Source organism: Rhinatrema bivittatum, chromosome 2 (assembly GCF_901001135.1).
Source record: "Rhinatrema bivittatum chromosome 2, aRhiBiv1.1, whole genome shotgun sequence".
NCBI lineage: Eukaryota > Metazoa > Chordata > Amphibia > Gymnophiona > Rhinatrematidae > Rhinatrema > Rhinatrema bivittatum.
This window is the reverse complement of record NC_042616.1, coordinates 618,771,674-618,789,383: the sequence shown is the minus strand read 5'-3', so window position 1 is coordinate 618,789,383 and position 17,710 is coordinate 618,771,674. Positions and strand designations below refer to the sequence as shown.

Below are 17,710 nucleotides of genomic sequence, written 5' to 3'. Positions count from 1 at the left end.
ATGTAGATGAGGCTATTAGCTATTACCCCCAGCACAAAATTGCTGGGTACCCAACACACACTTTTAAAATGGCAAATTTAACTCCAGCCCCAGAGGTGGTGTGAAGTCAATCTGTGAGTCAAGGGCAAATGAGAAATTTAAAAAAACAGTCCTCTCTGGTTCCTCCTACTTTTTATCATTGTGACACTTACATTTACTGCTTGTGGTTTTGAAAAATAAATGTATATTGGTTTGATTTAAAAAATAAATACTTTTCTGGACACACAATTTAGACGCCTAATAGCAAGGGGTGCTTAGCTATGGGCATCTTCAGCAACCTCAGCAAAGTCGGCCAGAAGCGGATAAAACAAATGCTTGTATTGAGCACCAATTGCAATTGTGGGCACTTGATGCATTTGAATGCTAGGGACACACAACTCTCCCCTAGCGCGTCCTTTTTCATGCAGCTCCTCATTTAAATACTGCATCTGGTTCCCATGGGATGTGGCTGCGTGCACATTAGGAAAATGGGCACTCTATAAGAGTGCCTGTTTTCAACATGCATCTTATTGCTTTGGACCATCAGTTTGTAATAGCCAGTTTTTATTAAGTTGCAAATATGCATTTTTATGCTCCACCAGGACCCCCAAATTATGTACATAAGGGGAGATGGTAATTGTGTGATTGTCGATCATGAATTTGGGTAGTTCTTCAGAAATGAATAAATGATTTTTGTTTTCGAGATGTTAAGTGTGAGATGGTTATGAAATTATTATTGTCATCTCTTATTGATTCTTTCAGAAGAGGGCTTGATAATGGAACTGAGTTCCTTCTTGTCTCTCTTGACATCTCTACAGCTTTCAATATAGTAGATCACAATATACTTTTATTCCATTTCCAAAAATGTGGTATTGCAGGAAAAGTTTTGGAATGGTTCACCTTTTTTTTTACTAAGAATAGAACACAGCAAGTGAGATATATTAATGACTTTTCACAATTGACTAGCTTGAACACGGGAGTTCCACAGGGATCTGCTTTATTAGCTGTCTTATTTAATATCTATTTAGCTCCTATTCCTAAACTATTTGCTACTTCCTATGATGGCTATAAAATTTATGCTGATGACATACAATTTTTTATTTGTATGCGTTTAACCTGGAAAAAGATGATGGATCATTTACAGGTCTGTCTATCTCCGATTGAATCTTGGCTTCATCACAAAAACTGTCCCTGAACATGTCAAAAACAGAATTTTGGGTAATCAAACAATCATATTCTTTGAAGACTTATTCACTGATATCTTTAGGAAATTTGTTGAGAATTTGGACCCTTGAGCTGAGACGAGGTTATCGCTACCACCAGGGAAGGACCCCTGCTGGTCCTCTTCGTCAGGAAACGGCTTCGGAGAAGAAGACCCCAGAGAAACTTCACCTATACCAATCCTTGTTCTCCGCAGGTTTAGCCCTTGGGTACTGGGACTGGCAGGACTTAGGCGCAGGCAGTGTACAAGCAGAGATGAAGACCAAGCTGAGAAGAAGTGGAGATGAGGTACCAGGATGCAGTCAGAGCAGGCGAAGGTCCAGCAAAGCAGGATCAGAACCAGAGAATCAATCTGAGGGGGTTGAGGAATGAGGCAGGAAATGGAGGCAAGGAACAGGAATGCAGGAACCAGGAATCAGGAGCAGGAACCAAGGCAGGAATAAGAAATGCAGACAACTCACACTCAAGATGAGCAGGACCCGTTGCTGACGTGAAGTAGTGGTGGCAGGGTCGGGTATAAATACCCAGCGCGTCTGACGTCATCTCCTCGGGCCGAGGAGAGTTTTCCCACCGCTGGCCCTTTAAATTCCCCGTAGGGACACATGCGGCATGCACCTAGGGGGCTAGACAAGGAGCTGAGTATCGGTGGTGTGTGGAGGCACCACGAGAGCAGGCCATGGCTGCAGCGTTCAGCGGGAGGAAACGGCGGTGGGGGAAGCCGGCATGGGCTTCCTGCCTATCCAGGTGAGGAGACCTGGCCGCAGTCTCTCATGGCCAGGAACCCTAACAAAATTGCTCTCAATATTTCTGATTCAATCAAAAGTCTGGGTGTACTGATTGATTCGGTCTGGCTTTTTAAAGCTTTGAGTTATTCTAGGTTTTGTTTTTTTAATTCTTTATTTATAGCTTTTTATAAGTTTACAAACCAAAATATTAGTTCATAACAGAAACAACAAGTATCATACTTGATCAATTTCAAGAAACATAGTTTACACTAATTCAAATTAGAAAATATGATATCTTAGCTTATACTTCAATGATTCTAGAACAAGGCTGAAAGAAAATTAAGGGAGTAAGTTGTTTCCTATTATATTTAAGGATAAACCAAAGATAAAGCGGCACAAGACAAACCTACTTCTTTAACCTGTAGCCTCTGGTGATGATGTAGGTTGTTTCTTTAATTCTATGAACCCTGCTAATTGCTCTGGGGTAAAGAAGATGTTGCGTTCATCTCGCTTTTTAACTAAACATTTACAAGGAAAACGTAATAAAAAAGAATAACCTAATGCAATAACTTCTTGACGTAAATTCAAGAAACTCTTCCGTCTCTGCTGGGTTGCTAAGGCCAAATCAGGAAATATTTTAATATTTGAATCATAAAATTTTATAGGATATTTCCTGAAGTAGACTTTCATTATTTTATTCACTTCGAAATTTGTCACAAGAAATATCAATAATGTTCCCTTATCTATAATCAGCAATTCAGAATTTTCCAAAAAATTGGTCAGATCGTCTTGAAACGGAGCATTAGATTCTCTATTGCTACAACTTGGAAGGAAATAGCAGGTATTAACTATGGGCATATCTGTTTCAGAAAATGCAAGAATCTCAGAAAAAACTTTTTTCAACGTAACAAAAGGAGTTTCTCCTACAACACGAGGAAAATTTAAAAAACGTAAATTCAGACTTTTAGCATTATTTTCAAGAGTTTCCATTCGTCTGTCCAACCTAATCTGGTCTTTAGCAACCAAAGCTTTAAATTCTTGATTCTTTTCATCTTTTTTCTCCAGGGTCTGCACCCTGCTGTTTGCCTCAGTTAATTTTCTTTCCAGGGCAGATATATCCTGATGTTGTTTAGCATTTGCCTGGCTCAAGTTTTCACAAGCAATTTTCATTTCAGCTCTAAAACCTACCACCAAATCCCAGAGGCCATCTAGAGTCACCACAGTGGGACGGGGGGGGGGGGGGGGGTGTCACCGCCAGGTCCACCCGCTGCACCACTCTTCCCCAAACCTGGTACACACTCAGGAATAGGGTTGATGGGGCTTCCTCCGATACGTTGTACCAACCTCTGTGCTTCACTTGTGCTTCGCTCCTCTGCCTCTGCGAGCTCTGCCGAGAATTTTACTGTCGGAGGCATTGACAGTTGCGGCATCCCCTGGTCGGCGCACTCCTCAGATTCAAGGTGACCCCGGAAGCACAAACATTTCCCGGGTCCGCTCCTGAATCCTCTCCGTCACCTCTCTGCGCCGGTGGCTTCCTAAGATCGGGACTCAGCGACGCATCGTCCTGGGGCATGAGAGGCTCTCCCACTCCGCTCTGCCCAACGGGGTCCTCGGCTCCTGGATTTTTGGTAGGTGTGGACAAATAACGAGTGATTTTTTTGTTGAATTGGTGAGGGTATAGGTTCCATCGGGTATACCCTCACCTTTCCTTTGCGTTTCAGCGGCATACTTATTTTTTAGGGGAAAAAAACAAGAAATTCTCTCGTAATGATCTTAAGAGTGTCCAGCTTGTGCCGCCATCTTAACCGGAAGTCAGCCTTCCTTTTCAAGTTATTCTAGGTTTAAAGCATCCACTAGTTCCTTCTGATTTTTGAATGGTTGTTCAAGCAGTTATCTTTCCTACGATCAGTTATTGTAACAGTTACTGTAACAGTCCATTAGCTGCTATTATTTAAGTTGTCTTAGAAAATAGCCACTGCTATTACTAGCATCAGTAGCATGGGATAGGCTTAGTTTTTGGGTACTTGCCAGGTTCTTATGGCCTGGATTGGCCACTGTTGGAAACAGGATGCTGGGCTTAATGGACCCTTGGTCTAACCTAGTATGGCATGTTCTTATACTTGGGCTTACCGTTTGCAACCTTTACAGTTGTTATTAACTTCAGCGACTCGTCTGCTTTCTGATACAAAATTAAATCAACACATTACTCCAGTGCTTGTAGGGTTAAATTGGTTGCCCATTAAACAACATATTGATTACAAAGTTGGTATGATTGTAGCCAAATTATTGAACCCTAATACCTGTCCATGGGCTAACGCATCACTAAAAGTGTACCAGCCACCTCGATTGCTCTGTTCTTCCCAACGGGGCTTACTTGACATTCTTTCAGTTAAAATTGCTCATCTGGGGTTCAGAAGAGAATCAGCTTTTTCTGTTGTGGCACCATCTGTTAACCAGTGGACCCTTGACCCGGCACGGAAGAACACCCACCTGAGGAACCGGGATGTCCTTCGTCTCCGGAGGGTGGATACCAGGAGCAAGACCCCTCAGTACCTAGCAAGAGAAAGCAGACAGGTACAGGCCAGGGAGCCCAAGCCGGGTTCCAAGCAAGGCAGGGGTCAGTGAAGATCAAATCCAATCCGGGTCCGGACAGGTAGCAGGTAGAGCAAAGTAAAGTCCAATCCGGGTCGAGGCAGGCAGCAGGCAAACAGAGTAAAGTCCAATCCGGGTCGAGGCAGGCAGCGGGCAAACAGAGCAAAGTCCAATCCGGGTCGAGGCAGGCAGCAGGCAAACAGAGTCAGGTACGATCTGGGTCTAGGCAGGCAGGCAGCAAGGCAAGGCAGAATCAGGCACGGTCCGGGTCTCGGCAGGCAGGCAGCAAGGCAAGGCAGAGTCAGGCATGGTCCGGGTCTCGGCAGGCAGGCAGCAAGGCAAGGCGGAGTCAAGTACGGTCCGGGTCTCGGCAGGCAGGTAGCAAGGCAAGGCAGAGTCAGGCACAGCAAAGTCACACCAGGGCACAGCAAAGCACGGGACCTATTGAGAAGGCGTCTGATGCCTGCACTGCACCGCTTAAATCTCCCTCCCTGCTGACGTCAGTTTCCGGGGGCGGCCTCGTCCTCGCGATCCTGCCCCTTTAAGAGGCGGAGTTAGCCGCGTCGCACCCGATGCCGTCCCGCGACGGCCAGACGTCTGCACGCAGCGAGTCGTGCTCTGGGGGCCCTGAGGAATGGCGTTCCGATCCGCCGGCTGAAAAGAGGTAGGGAGGCCCGATCGCATGCGATCGCGATCGGGCCTCACAACACCATCTATATGGAACTCTGCCCGCTGAACTGAGACTAAATCCTTGCAGTAAGACTTTTAAGACTAAACTCAAGACTTTTTTCTTGCAACTGGCCTTTTAACAGAACATTTTAGTGTTTTAATTATTTGACCGTTTTCTTGCAGTTAAATTATGCAAATGTTTTAATTAATACTTTATTATGTTGGGTTTTTTTTATCAATGATTATAGGTTATTTCGTTATGTTATTTTATGAATGTGTATAACTATTTTATGTATGTTTTTTTGTTCATAGCCTCGTCCTATAGTGTGAGGAGATCAATAAATTCTAACCAAAGAACCAAACAGACTAGGCAGTGTCTTCTCTTGTGCCTAGTTGTTGTGATGTTCCAGCGCTCTCTGAAAACATGGTTGATCATTCAAGCTTTTGGGGACCATGCATAAAGATTATGGGCCTGATTTTAAAAGGCATTTAAATGCTTAAAATTTGGTTTTACATGGGTAAATGCACTTTGCCCATGTAAGTGGGCTTTTGAAAATTGCTACAACATATGCCATCGAATTATCCATAGAATATGCATGTGTAACTGCACCATGCATGTAAATGACCTTTTAAAATTGTTATGATAGTATATTACATTTACACATGTAATTTCTTTTAAAATGATCTCCTTTGGTATTTGTTTTACTCAGTGCTGATGATGATGATTTTGAATTGTTGCTGATTAGGAATATTTTATAGGTTTGCAAGTTTTTGATTATTTGTCAGAATTAATTGTCTGGCATCTGTGGTACTGTATGCATTGTTTTGGGTTATGTGCGTTGTTCCACAACATACATACTCTTATCCATATTGAGTGTAGGCATTCCTGGGGCAAGGGTTAGTGGCGGGAATGCTACAATTACATATTTTTGCATTTTCAGAATGCTACAGTATGTGTTGTTAAAAGGGAAGAAAAAGAAAAAAGAGGTATAAATCTCTGGATACTTTTTCCTTAGGCAATTCTCAAAGGAAAAGTATACGTGTGGGTTAAAAAACCCACGGGCTTTGCAAGTACCCATGTTGTTTAGAAAATTGCCCACCCTCCTAATGTTTAAGACCAAATAAAGTTTATTCTAGTATTATGAATTATTTTCAGTAACTTAGAATGTATGGACATTAAAATCTGGACTTGAAGTTCATCCAAATCACCCATGGCACATATTTATTCTAAGCCTTATATGTAATAATCTTTTTATGTAGAAAATATATTTGACTATTTATTTGTCTAATGCAGTTTTTTCTTATACTTGTCTATAGATGATCCAGTTGAATCTCAAGCTTTGGTTCCAGTGGAAAACATTATAAAAACGGTTACAGATTTTCAGACACAATATGAAATATCTACCAGTGGTAAGCTCCAATTCTGAACATATTTTAGATATTTTGCTATTTGATTGACATGAATTGACAGCATGGAAATATTCTTACTTCATTTATTATATTTTGTATATTTGATTTGAATTTTGTAGATTACTCCCCTTTCCAAACTCACACTTGAGGCAAGTTACTTTCAGGTAGCACATCTATGGTAGGTATTTCTCTTCTCCAGAAAACATACAGTTTATATTGTTCATTAGTTCTGTACAAAAGCAGATGTGATGGCAGATGGCAACTGTGAAGTTCATCTTGTCTGTCCTTCCTTCCTTTCTGCAGCAGAGTTGCAGACCCTACTTGACCCTACTTTGACCTCTAGCATTACATTCGTCACAATGGCCAGCTTAAAAACATATTTTTGTCATTTTCATTTTCCCTCCTTTAGTTTCTACTTCATTTTTCATAGCTAGAAACTGTTTTCTCCTTAACTGAGTCTGACGAGCTAAGTCAGGATAAATCCAAACAGGTGCCCCATGGAACTTCTCTAATCTCTTCCTCATATAGATGTGAAAAACAGCATCCCTGTCAGCAGCAAAAACAAAAGATACATGTAAAGTTGCTCTATTTTCAATTTTTTTGTATCCACTGATGCTTCAATAATATCAGATATATTTAGTTGTGCCTCTTCAGGTTTATTTTCTGCATTTGCACTTTCCCCCTTTGTTCCTACATAATAAGTCTTTGCTATGGGAGGAATAGATTTTAACGGCATTTGCAGAATAGAACCAAGATATTCTTTAAATATTTCTAGCGGCACAATCAAATGATGCCTAGGGAAATTCAAAATTCTCAGATTTAAATATTTCAAAGAGTTTTCGATGGCTTCAAGTCTTTTATCATATAAAATCTCCATTTTAGTAAGCTTTTGAGAGCCACCTTGCAAGCCATTTATTCTCATATCCATTTCCTGTTGTTGTGTTTCTAATTTCAACACCGCGGATTCTATTTTACTAAAACGTTGATTAGATGTCGTAGTGATATTAGTTAAGTTCACAATAGCAGCTTCCAAAGATTTTATTACAGACCATATTGAAGTCATGGTTATTTCCTCAGATTTTATGAACTGTTTTTGTTCATTAGATCCAACTTGGCCTCCTACTGCCTGATAATAAGATTCCCATGTAAATGTGAAATAACACATCAAAATCAGAAATATATCTTTTACAATATTTCACAACTGAGAGTTCATTTGGATTCACAGGCCTATGAAGCCTCTGCCTTGGGGATAGAGGCATAATAGATAGAAAGTGCTAACTTATTCTTTTTCAATTGTAAATTGAGTTAATCTCATTGTTTCCTTAGACCGCTAGATTTGCTTATTAACCTCTAGTAGATTACCATTAAGATAGATACATTAGCAATGGTTAATAATATTGTAATACTTAATGATGTTATTACTGTATCTAAATATAATTACCATGTATAAATTGAAATGCATAAATTAAAAAAAAAACAAAAACCAAAAAAACATATTTTTGAGATTTGCATTTTGAGTTCTGTTTTAAGAAGACTTTTTCCAATTACATGTTTATGGCTATACTTTCTTTAACATAGTGTGCATGTTTGTATTTACAGATCACCCATGTGGTAAGGCAGACTTAAACCATTTAGTATGTAAAATTGATAATCATATTAGTGTCTTGTTTAGTGTATATTTATATGATCTTTTTTCAGCTCTATAGGCCTTCCTTTTTCTTTTTCCTGTTCAGTCAGAATGAGTCTTGGGATCCTTCTGCCATGACCCTTCATTTGCAACTACTTGTTTTTTTTATTTTAATTGATGCAGCTCTCTACACTTGTTATTGCAACTACCATCCTGGGTCTGGTAGCCATGCACCAGGGTTCCTACCGGAATCCTACATCATGGGCTCTAAATGTAGCCACTAGATGTTGCCCTTATTGATGATGTATTTGAAGGGCTTAGTTTTCACCCTGGGGATCTAGTCAGCTGCACAAAATATGAGAGGACAATAATCTCAATTTTAGTGTAACAGTAAAACCTACAAGTCCTAGCAGAAATGCAGGTGCTCACATGGGCATGCTATGCTTGCCTTGTGTTGACCAGATCAGTGTGTTGGATTGCTTGGTGGCAGCCAGCCATAGGGAAAGGCCATGAGGATCTAAGAAGCTGAATGTTGAGGTAACTGATGGACTATTGTTGGTAGTTCTTTGGATTATTATGGGATCTTGTGGATTTATATGGGGTTGGGGAGGGTACCGGGGTGAAATAAAAGGGATCCTGCATGCTCTACTACCCAGGAAGGTGGATTAGAATGGAAGAAGACAAAAAACTGTCTTGTATTAAATAAGTTATGAAATCTTATGGTAGTCATGCTCTATAGCTGGTAGCTGGGGTACATCCTTGGCGGTGTGGACAAGAATAGCTAGGCAGACAAGATAATCTAGTTGGTCATTTTCTGTTATCATATACTATGTAACTATATTAAATGAATGATCTTTATTGTACAACTGAATCAAATCATGTTGAATCTTGAGGATATGGTAGGCCTCATTGACAAACTTAAGAGTAGTAAATCACCTGGACCAGATGGTATATACCCCAGGGTTCTGAAAGAACTGAAAAATGAAATTTCAGACCTATTAGTAAATATTTGTAACCTGTCATTAAAATCATCCGATGTACCTGAAGATTGGAAGATGGCCAATGTAACCCCTATATTTAAAAAGGGATCCAGGGGTGATCCGGGAAATTATAGATCAGTGAGCTTGACTTCAGTGCCGGGAAAAATTGTGGAAACTGTTATAAAGAATAAAATCACAAAACATTTCGATAGTGTCCTAAGGCACCGGTCAAGGCGTATCCCCAGCTCAGCTGTCCGCAGGTCAGACTCCTCCAAGCAGTTTCACCCTGCAGGACTCCATGCAGTACATTAAGGTTCTCTAGCTCTGTCCTGCAGCAATGCAAAAACAAAAAGAGGTTTGTGTCCACCACACCTTTACAGTTCACGAATGAAAAAAACTACACAAGTTTCCAGAGCCCCTCAGTTCATAGGGGGAGACAAATGAGCTTAGCCTTCTGGCCAGCAAACCGCCCTGCTAGGCAGTAGCACAACACTCCCTTTCTCCCCTCAGTTGTGCTGCAGGTCACGGTCCTCCCAGTCCTTAAAAATAACACAAACCAGGCAAAAGAATTAAACAAAACTTAGAGTAATCCCACGTACTCTTTTTCCATGTCAGTTCTAGTAGTTTCCACTGCAGGGAACTCCACGTCCATGGCTTCTTCTTCCTCTGAGGAGCAGAGCTTCCCTTTAAAGTCCAACGTATCCCCAGTGCCTTCCTCCTCCATCATCATGGGAGGGGCAAATAAACATGTGGACAAAGGTGAATCGGGCGATATGGTATATTTGGATTTTCAGAAGGCATTCAACAAAGTCCCACATGAGAGGCTTCTAAGAAAACTAAAAAGTCATAGGATAGGAGATGATGTCCTTTTCTAGATTGCAAGTTGGTTAAAAGACAGGAAACAGAGAGTAGGATTAAATAGTCAGCTTTCACAGTGAAAAAGGTAAACAGGGATCTGTACTTGGACTGGTGCTTTTTAATATATTTATAAACGATCTGGAAAGGGGTACAATGAGTGAAGGGATCAAATTTGTGGATGATTCAAAATTATACAGAGTAGTTAAATTTCAAGCAGATTGTGATGAATTGCAGGAGGACCTTGTGAGACTGAAAGATTTGGACTTCCATTTGGCAGATGAAATTTAATGTGGACAAGTGCAAAGTGATGCATATAGGGAAAATTAACGCTTGCTATAGTTATATAATGTTAGGTTCTATCTTAGCAGTTATCACCTAGGAAAGAAATCTATGTATCATAGTGGATAATACATTGAAATTGTCTGCCCAGTGTGCTGTGGTGATCAAAAAAGCAAACAGAATGTTAGGAATTATTAAGAAGGGAATGGAAAATAAAATGGAGGATGTCATAATGCCTCTGTATCTCTCCATTTTGAGACCACACCTTGAATACCATGTACAATTCTGGTCGCCGCATCTCAGAAAGGATATAGCTGCACTGGAGAAAGAGCAGAGCGACCAAAATGATAAGGGACATGGAACGGCTGCCCAATGAGGAAAGGCTGAAGATGTTAGGGCTGTTTAGTTTGGAGAAGAGATGATTGACGGGGGATATGATAGAAGTCTACAAAATCATGAAAGGACTTGAACAAGTTAATGTAAATCAGTTATTTACTCTCTCAGATAATAGAAGGACCAGGGGGCACTCCATGTAGTTAGCAAGTAGCTCATTTAAAATAAATCAAAGAAAATTCTTTTTCACTCAGTGCATAGTTAAGCTCTGGAATTCATTGCCAGAGGATGTGGTTACAGCAGTTAGTGTAACTGGGTTTAAAAAAAGGTTTGGATAAGTTTCTATAGGATAAATTTATAAACTGCTATGATGTTAATTGATAAGCAATAGTAGCTTATGATCTGTCTGATGTGTGGGTACTTGCCAGGTACTTGCCAGGTACTTGTGGCTGTTAGAAACAGGATGCTGGGCTTGATGGACCCTTAGTCTGATCCAGTATGGAATTTCTTCTGTTCTTTGTAAACAATCAAGTAAATTTTAAAAGGTGCGTGCATGCGCCCATAAATGCACATATTGGGCACACGAGCAAAAATATGCTTGATATTATATTGTGTGTACTTGCACGCACGTACCATTTAAAATATTCCTACTATGCATATGTGTTGGAGCCTTATGTGCATATTCATAAGTGACTGGCTAGAGAGAGAGAGAGACTCTTTTAAAGAGCCAATCTGACACTCTCTATATATCCCACTGTAAGGTGTCACTTTCAAGTAAGGGTGGGTTTGGTGGGGGGGGGGGGGGGGGGGGGAGGAATGTTACAAGGGTTTACAAACTTTTTTGCTCTAGGCAGACCAATGTAACATCACCATCCCTAAACACAGCCTGAGTTGAAAGTACCTCTCTTTCAGTGAGATATATGGAGAGTGTCAGATTGGCCCTTTAAGAGACTCTATCTCTCCCTCCCTCCCCCAAACTTGTGTTCATCAGGACCAGTAGTAAAATTACCTGGGTAACTTGGCGTTCGTTTCCATGCAAATCTACCATATAACCCCCAAAATTTGCAAAATTTGGGGGTTATAGGGTAGATTTTAAAACATATGCGCACACTGTGGTAGGAGTAGGTCTATACATTCATGACTGTGTAGCGTTTAGTATGGAGGCAGCTTGTAGGCTCAGAACCAGTTCAGTTGACCTTACTTGGTCAACACTGAATGCAATACACAGAGGCCTCATGGACTGTGTGGGACCCGACCTCATCTTCTTTTCAACTAACTGTAGATGTCTTTTACAGCACTTACTGCTGAGCTGTTCAGCTGTCACCAACACCATACAACCATGAAAGCATGGAAATGTGTGCAGCGATGTTGATTACTCAACGATATTAAAGTATTTTGAACAGGAGTGCTCAGCCAATGGACTCTTAACAGGGCTGACAGAGCACAGCTGCAGTGTAATAGATAGTAGGTAGAGGTAAAACATGAAGAATGTGCATATCTTCAGGGTACATACATATGTGCATACTGCTGCACAACATGACTATCTGTGATGCATAACACACTATGGGGTAGATTTTAAAAATTTGCGCGATTGCGTACTTTTGTTCGCGCAGCAGGCGCGAACAAAAGTACGCTGGATTTTATAAGATACGCGCATAGCCGCGCGTATCTTATAAAATCCGGGGTCGGCGCACACAAGGGGGTGCACATTTGTGCAACCTGCGCGCGCCGAGCCCAGCGCGCTCTGCCTGTTCCCTACGAGGCCGCTCTGATTTCGGAGCAGCCTTGGAGGGAACTTTCCTTCACCCTCCCCCCACCTTCCCTTCCCTTCCCCTACCTAACCCACCCCCCCGGCCCTATCTAAACCCCCCCCTACCTATGTCGGCAAAGTTACGCCTGCTGAAAGCAGGCGTAACTTTGCGCACGCCGGCCGGCAGCCCCCTTCTGTGTTCCGGTCCCGGGGGCTGGTCCGGAGGCCGCGGCCACGCCCCCGGAACACCCCCGGGCCGAAACCACGCCCGCATCGCCGCCCCCGAAACGCTGCGTCACTCGCGACACGCCCCCAAAACGCTGCGTCACTCTGGGCACGCCCCCGACACGCCCTCTCCCCACCCCTTTTACAAAGCCCCGGGACTTATGCGCGTCCCGGGGCTCTGCGCGTGCCGGCAGCCTATGCAAAATAGGCGCGCCGGCACGCGCAGGGCATTTAAAATCCGCCCCTATGATTTTGCAGCAACCTGATATGTCCACTTCAGGGTGAGACTTTGTGTGACACACACATAAACCTTTGGCCTGTATGATGTAAATGTTTGGCGAAGATTGGTGTGGCAGTGGTAATAGTGGGTATAAACTATACTGTCACGGTGACATGTCTATGGAAATTGCAAGTGAAGGCTGGACAGTATCAGATTCCCAATCCTGCCTTCACAGAGCACCTACATGACATCACGTTAGGCAAGGCCCTTACCTTTTCCAATAAGATATTACTGCATTGCCTAGCTTGGTATAGTACGGTGAGTGTAGGGGTGCATGCAATGGCAAAGAGGAATGCTACCTTTGAAAGAGCTGTGCATATACAGAAAACTGCACCAGGTAGCAAAGTTGCTTTCAGCAACGCTGTAAGGGAAGTTGTGATCCAACACCTGTGTGAGGTGAGCACCATTGTTGCCACATAGCTCCAATTTTGTGGACACCAAAATCCTGTGCAGCTTTTTAAGTATGTACATTCTCCCTTTTCAGCACAATTCCAAACAATTTTTTTGAATCAAAAACAACATTCTGTATACTTGCAGCCATGGCAGTTAGGCGAGGATGACAGGTAAATATCCTGCAAATAGGATTATAAATCCTAGTGTACACTGGCTGTTTAATTGCTGAGGCATTGTTGTGATGGTGGTCTGGGAATGCCGATGTGACTGTATGCACATTCAGTACAGAGCTATAACTTCACCTGCACACCTTTAAGCCCCTACGAATGAGAGTGTAACATTTTTTTCTGTCACTCAAACATTAAATTGTGAACCTGTTACTTTCCCAAGTGCGGTTCTCCTTTAGAGCTCTTTGACCTTAACAGCATTTGTATAGGTGTAGCTCTCCAGGGTCGTGGTCCATGTGGGCCACCATCACACTTGTGGCACTCTGTCATCCACATGTGAGCAGTAGAATGCAGTCCGTTGGTGATGGCTCTCAGGCAATACCATGCTAGGTAGGCAGCAAACCTTAATGCCACATAAGCCTCTTTTACTGTCACTATTAGGCAGAACAAATGGTGGCTGTGACATGTCTTTCATGAAATGTTAACTTTCAGCACTGTATTGCAAGTACAGTGTACTGGTGCATTGTGAAGATTAATGCTGAGTAGCTATATATGGTTTAGGCAATAGGATGACCTATACACAGCAGAGCAACACAGTCCTTGCAACTTTGAGTGGGTCATACATTAAAGCTCCACCTGTCTTGTCAAACAGTGAAAAGAACTTTTCAGAAGTCCAAAGGTGCGTTCTATGACACAGCGGGTAGCACATAAGGCCTCATTGTATCTCATCTCTGCCGGCGTGTTGGAATGGCAATGGGTGTGAGAAACCACATATTATAGGGATCTCTTCACTATAACAACATTTACCATCTATCTTAAATTTATACAAAAAAGTTTTTATATCCCTACTATTCAATAGTATCAAATGGTGTCACATATAATATTCCCAACAATTATTTATTATATTGTTTATTATAATGTTCCAAACAATTTTTACATATATAAATTGTAATAAATATTATACATTATACATTATACATTACTCTCTATAAACAATAGCATACCAATCAATGTACATATTTTTATCATTGTGGACATGTCAAATGAACATGCTAAAACGCTATCCCTTCAACCCCAATACCATGCACACATTCACACCATACATACCACGTTGACTTAACACACATAAATCACCATAAAAAATTCTCAACATTAAAATTCAACACTTATAGTATCCCCAATGATTTTTGTTCAGATGTCTTCCTATTAACATACTCTTCTTTCTTCCCAACAAGGAGCATTTTTTCGCCCATTGGGACTTCCTCAGGGGGTCTTTAACCCACTCCTTATTAGCCCTGTGTAATGATCTTCCTGGGGATACACTCCTGATCCAATATATATCCTTCACATGATCTCCTAAAATATATACACAAAATTACTATTCCATCTATCCCAATAACATACTACCAATTCTCAACATAATATTCACTTACTGTTATGTTCTCAAGTTTGCTCATGTCCACATCCTCATCATCATGCTTCCCATAAATAAACTATAAATATTCAAAAACATTATATTAATACCTCTCACTAACTTCTATGATTTCAAACCCAAATACTATTGAATAATATAATTACCTCATGTGAGCCTCTTAAGTGGCACTACCGACCACCCTCACACAATTTACAACCACTGAGCTTCTCACAGACCTCACAGATCAGCTTCTTCATGTATTTCAAAAATGCCTACAACAGCACACAGCACAAACTTCAAACATTACCATACCCCCCTCTGCTTCACAAAACCCTCAACACATACCTAATGTCCATATCTCACCACAAACTTTTCCAACATTTCCACAAACCAACGAAAGCTGCATTCCTCCGAATAGCCTCCGCTCACCAGTGTCTGCGTCCTCACCACGCTGGGTATAAACTACGATTCTGACCAATCAAAATCCCTCATACAGGACATATCCTACACTTCTACGTCAAGACCGCCCACCAGCATTAGCACATTCACTACCCTGGATATTGATGGCTAATTTGACCAATTAAATTAGCTCATACAGGGCATGCTACACACACAACCTCCGTTCCTTCACAGGGCCACCGCCCTATCCCATTAGCGTCACTCACACTATGTTGATGCACACTTCAAACCACTCACCAACCCTCTACCGAGGGAAAAATGTTCCAACAATGGTACCCATACTAAACCATGTTAATCCACACGTATATCAATCAAATCCACAACCTACACAACCATATCTCCCACTCAATCTCCAACACCCATAACAATCAATCAACCCCCCTCCAAAACATATTCCCGCCATATAACTGATATCCACACCATCCCATCCATATACATCCCCACACATACACCACTCCATAATCCATACACCCCCAGAAAAGGAGAGAATCAATGTATCATATGATACATCAAAATAATTGATGTTCATATCACCAAATTCTCAAAATATTGGTAAACACTATATATATATATATATAAAATACCACCTCATCTTTCCAAAGCATCCAATATATGAACACACATCACATCCCATATTAAATAACACTTCCATTACATCACACATCCACCCCATATACATATCTCACCATATACTGCCATCATCATAACATTATTGTCTCATTCAAGCATAAAATACTTCCCTCTCAATCTCACTATTCAGGCCCCATGGTTGGTATGTCTTCCACCAAAAAATAAATTTCTTTTCCAGTCTCCACAAAATACGTGTAACATCCCCTCTCACTTCATCATTTATCCGCATGATGACAAAAAAACCTCACTTGGTCCACCTGTGGTTCGCCTCACTCCAGTGTCCCACAAGGGGCACTCCCTCTTTACAGACTCTCAAATTACTCATGTTCAATAATCCTTTTTCGTATCATACGTCTGGTATGACCGAAATAAATCAACTTGCATGGATATATTATAGCATATATGACCCTATCTGATTGACACATGAATGTGTTCCTAATCCTATATGGTGTCTTGTCAGGGGAGAATTGAAATTCATCAGTGTCTAATACATTCTCACACATCGAACACCCTTGACACACATTCTGACCAACCTCACCCCATTCCTTCTGATATTTACACTTCCCTGATATTAACGTACGTAAATTTTTCCCTTTCTTATAGGCAAACACCGGGCTTTCACTGCACCCCGGAATAGATTGCAATATTGTCCAATGCTTTAAAATAATGTTTCTAACATGTATACTTCTAGATGAGTAAGGTATGCAGCATACAAGTCTATCAACCCTAGAACGTTCTGTCTTAATAAACAGGTTATCTCTATTGGCATATAGCCCCCTCTTGTATGCCTTTTTAATACATCCCTTAGGATATCCCCGATAACTAAACTTCTGAGTAAGATCATAGGCTTTTACTTTATATTCAGCTGTATTTGAACAAACTCTACAATATCTGAGGAACTGACTTATGGGTACACTTTCTCGCAACCTACGAGGATGAAAACTTCCAAAATGTTAAATTGAATTTCTATCAGTTGGCCTTACGAACACTGAAGTAACTAACTCATTTCCAACCCATTGTACTGACATATCCAAGAATGTAATAATCTTCTTATGAAACTGGAATGTAAACTCCAAATTTCTATCCAAAGAATTTAACCATCCCTCAAAATGTCTCAATTGCTCATCACTACCTTCCCAAATCCAAAAGAGGTCATCAATAAATCTCTTCCAGAACCGGATGTACTTAAACGATGTAGCTGAATAAATGTACTCTTCCTCAAAAGCAGCCATATAAAGGCATGCCACTGATGGTGCCACCGGGGACCCCATAGGGATCCCTTTCACTTGCTTATAGAACTCATCCTGAAATACAAAGTAAAAATCCAGAAGCACAATCTCGGACAATCGCATGATCACATTAACCTTCTGACCCCTACATCTCCCTTCTCCACAATACATTGTATTATCTCTATTGCCCTTGTCTGGGGGATATTGGTATACAAAGCAGTGACATTGGCCATGACTAACGTCTGTCCCTCAGCACTCCCATCCACTTTCTTTAACTCATTAATAAAGTCCATGGAATCGCGGATATACGATCTAATATACCGTACCTCATTGTAGAAAACTATCAATAAACTTGGCTAATGGTTCAAAAACCGATTCAATACCAGATACAATGGGTCTGCCCGGAGGATTATGAAGAGATTTATGTATCTTTGGCATGAAGTATATAAAG

At 41.2% G+C, this 17,710-nt stretch overlaps 1 protein-coding gene across 1 annotated transcript in view; it reads left to right on the top strand.

The window, feature by feature from the left end:
• The window catches only part of LOC115085327 (coiled-coil domain-containing protein 178-like), a 205,574-nt gene that overhangs the window by 84,342 nt on the left and 103,522 nt on the right, over window positions 1-17,710 (top strand). Inside the window, exon 3 of the mRNA XM_029591203.1 lies at window positions 6,543-6,635. Coding sequence (XP_029447063.1) covers window positions 6,543-6,635 — 93 coding nt within the window. The remainder of the gene's footprint in view (window positions 1-6,542; window positions 6,636-17,710) is intronic.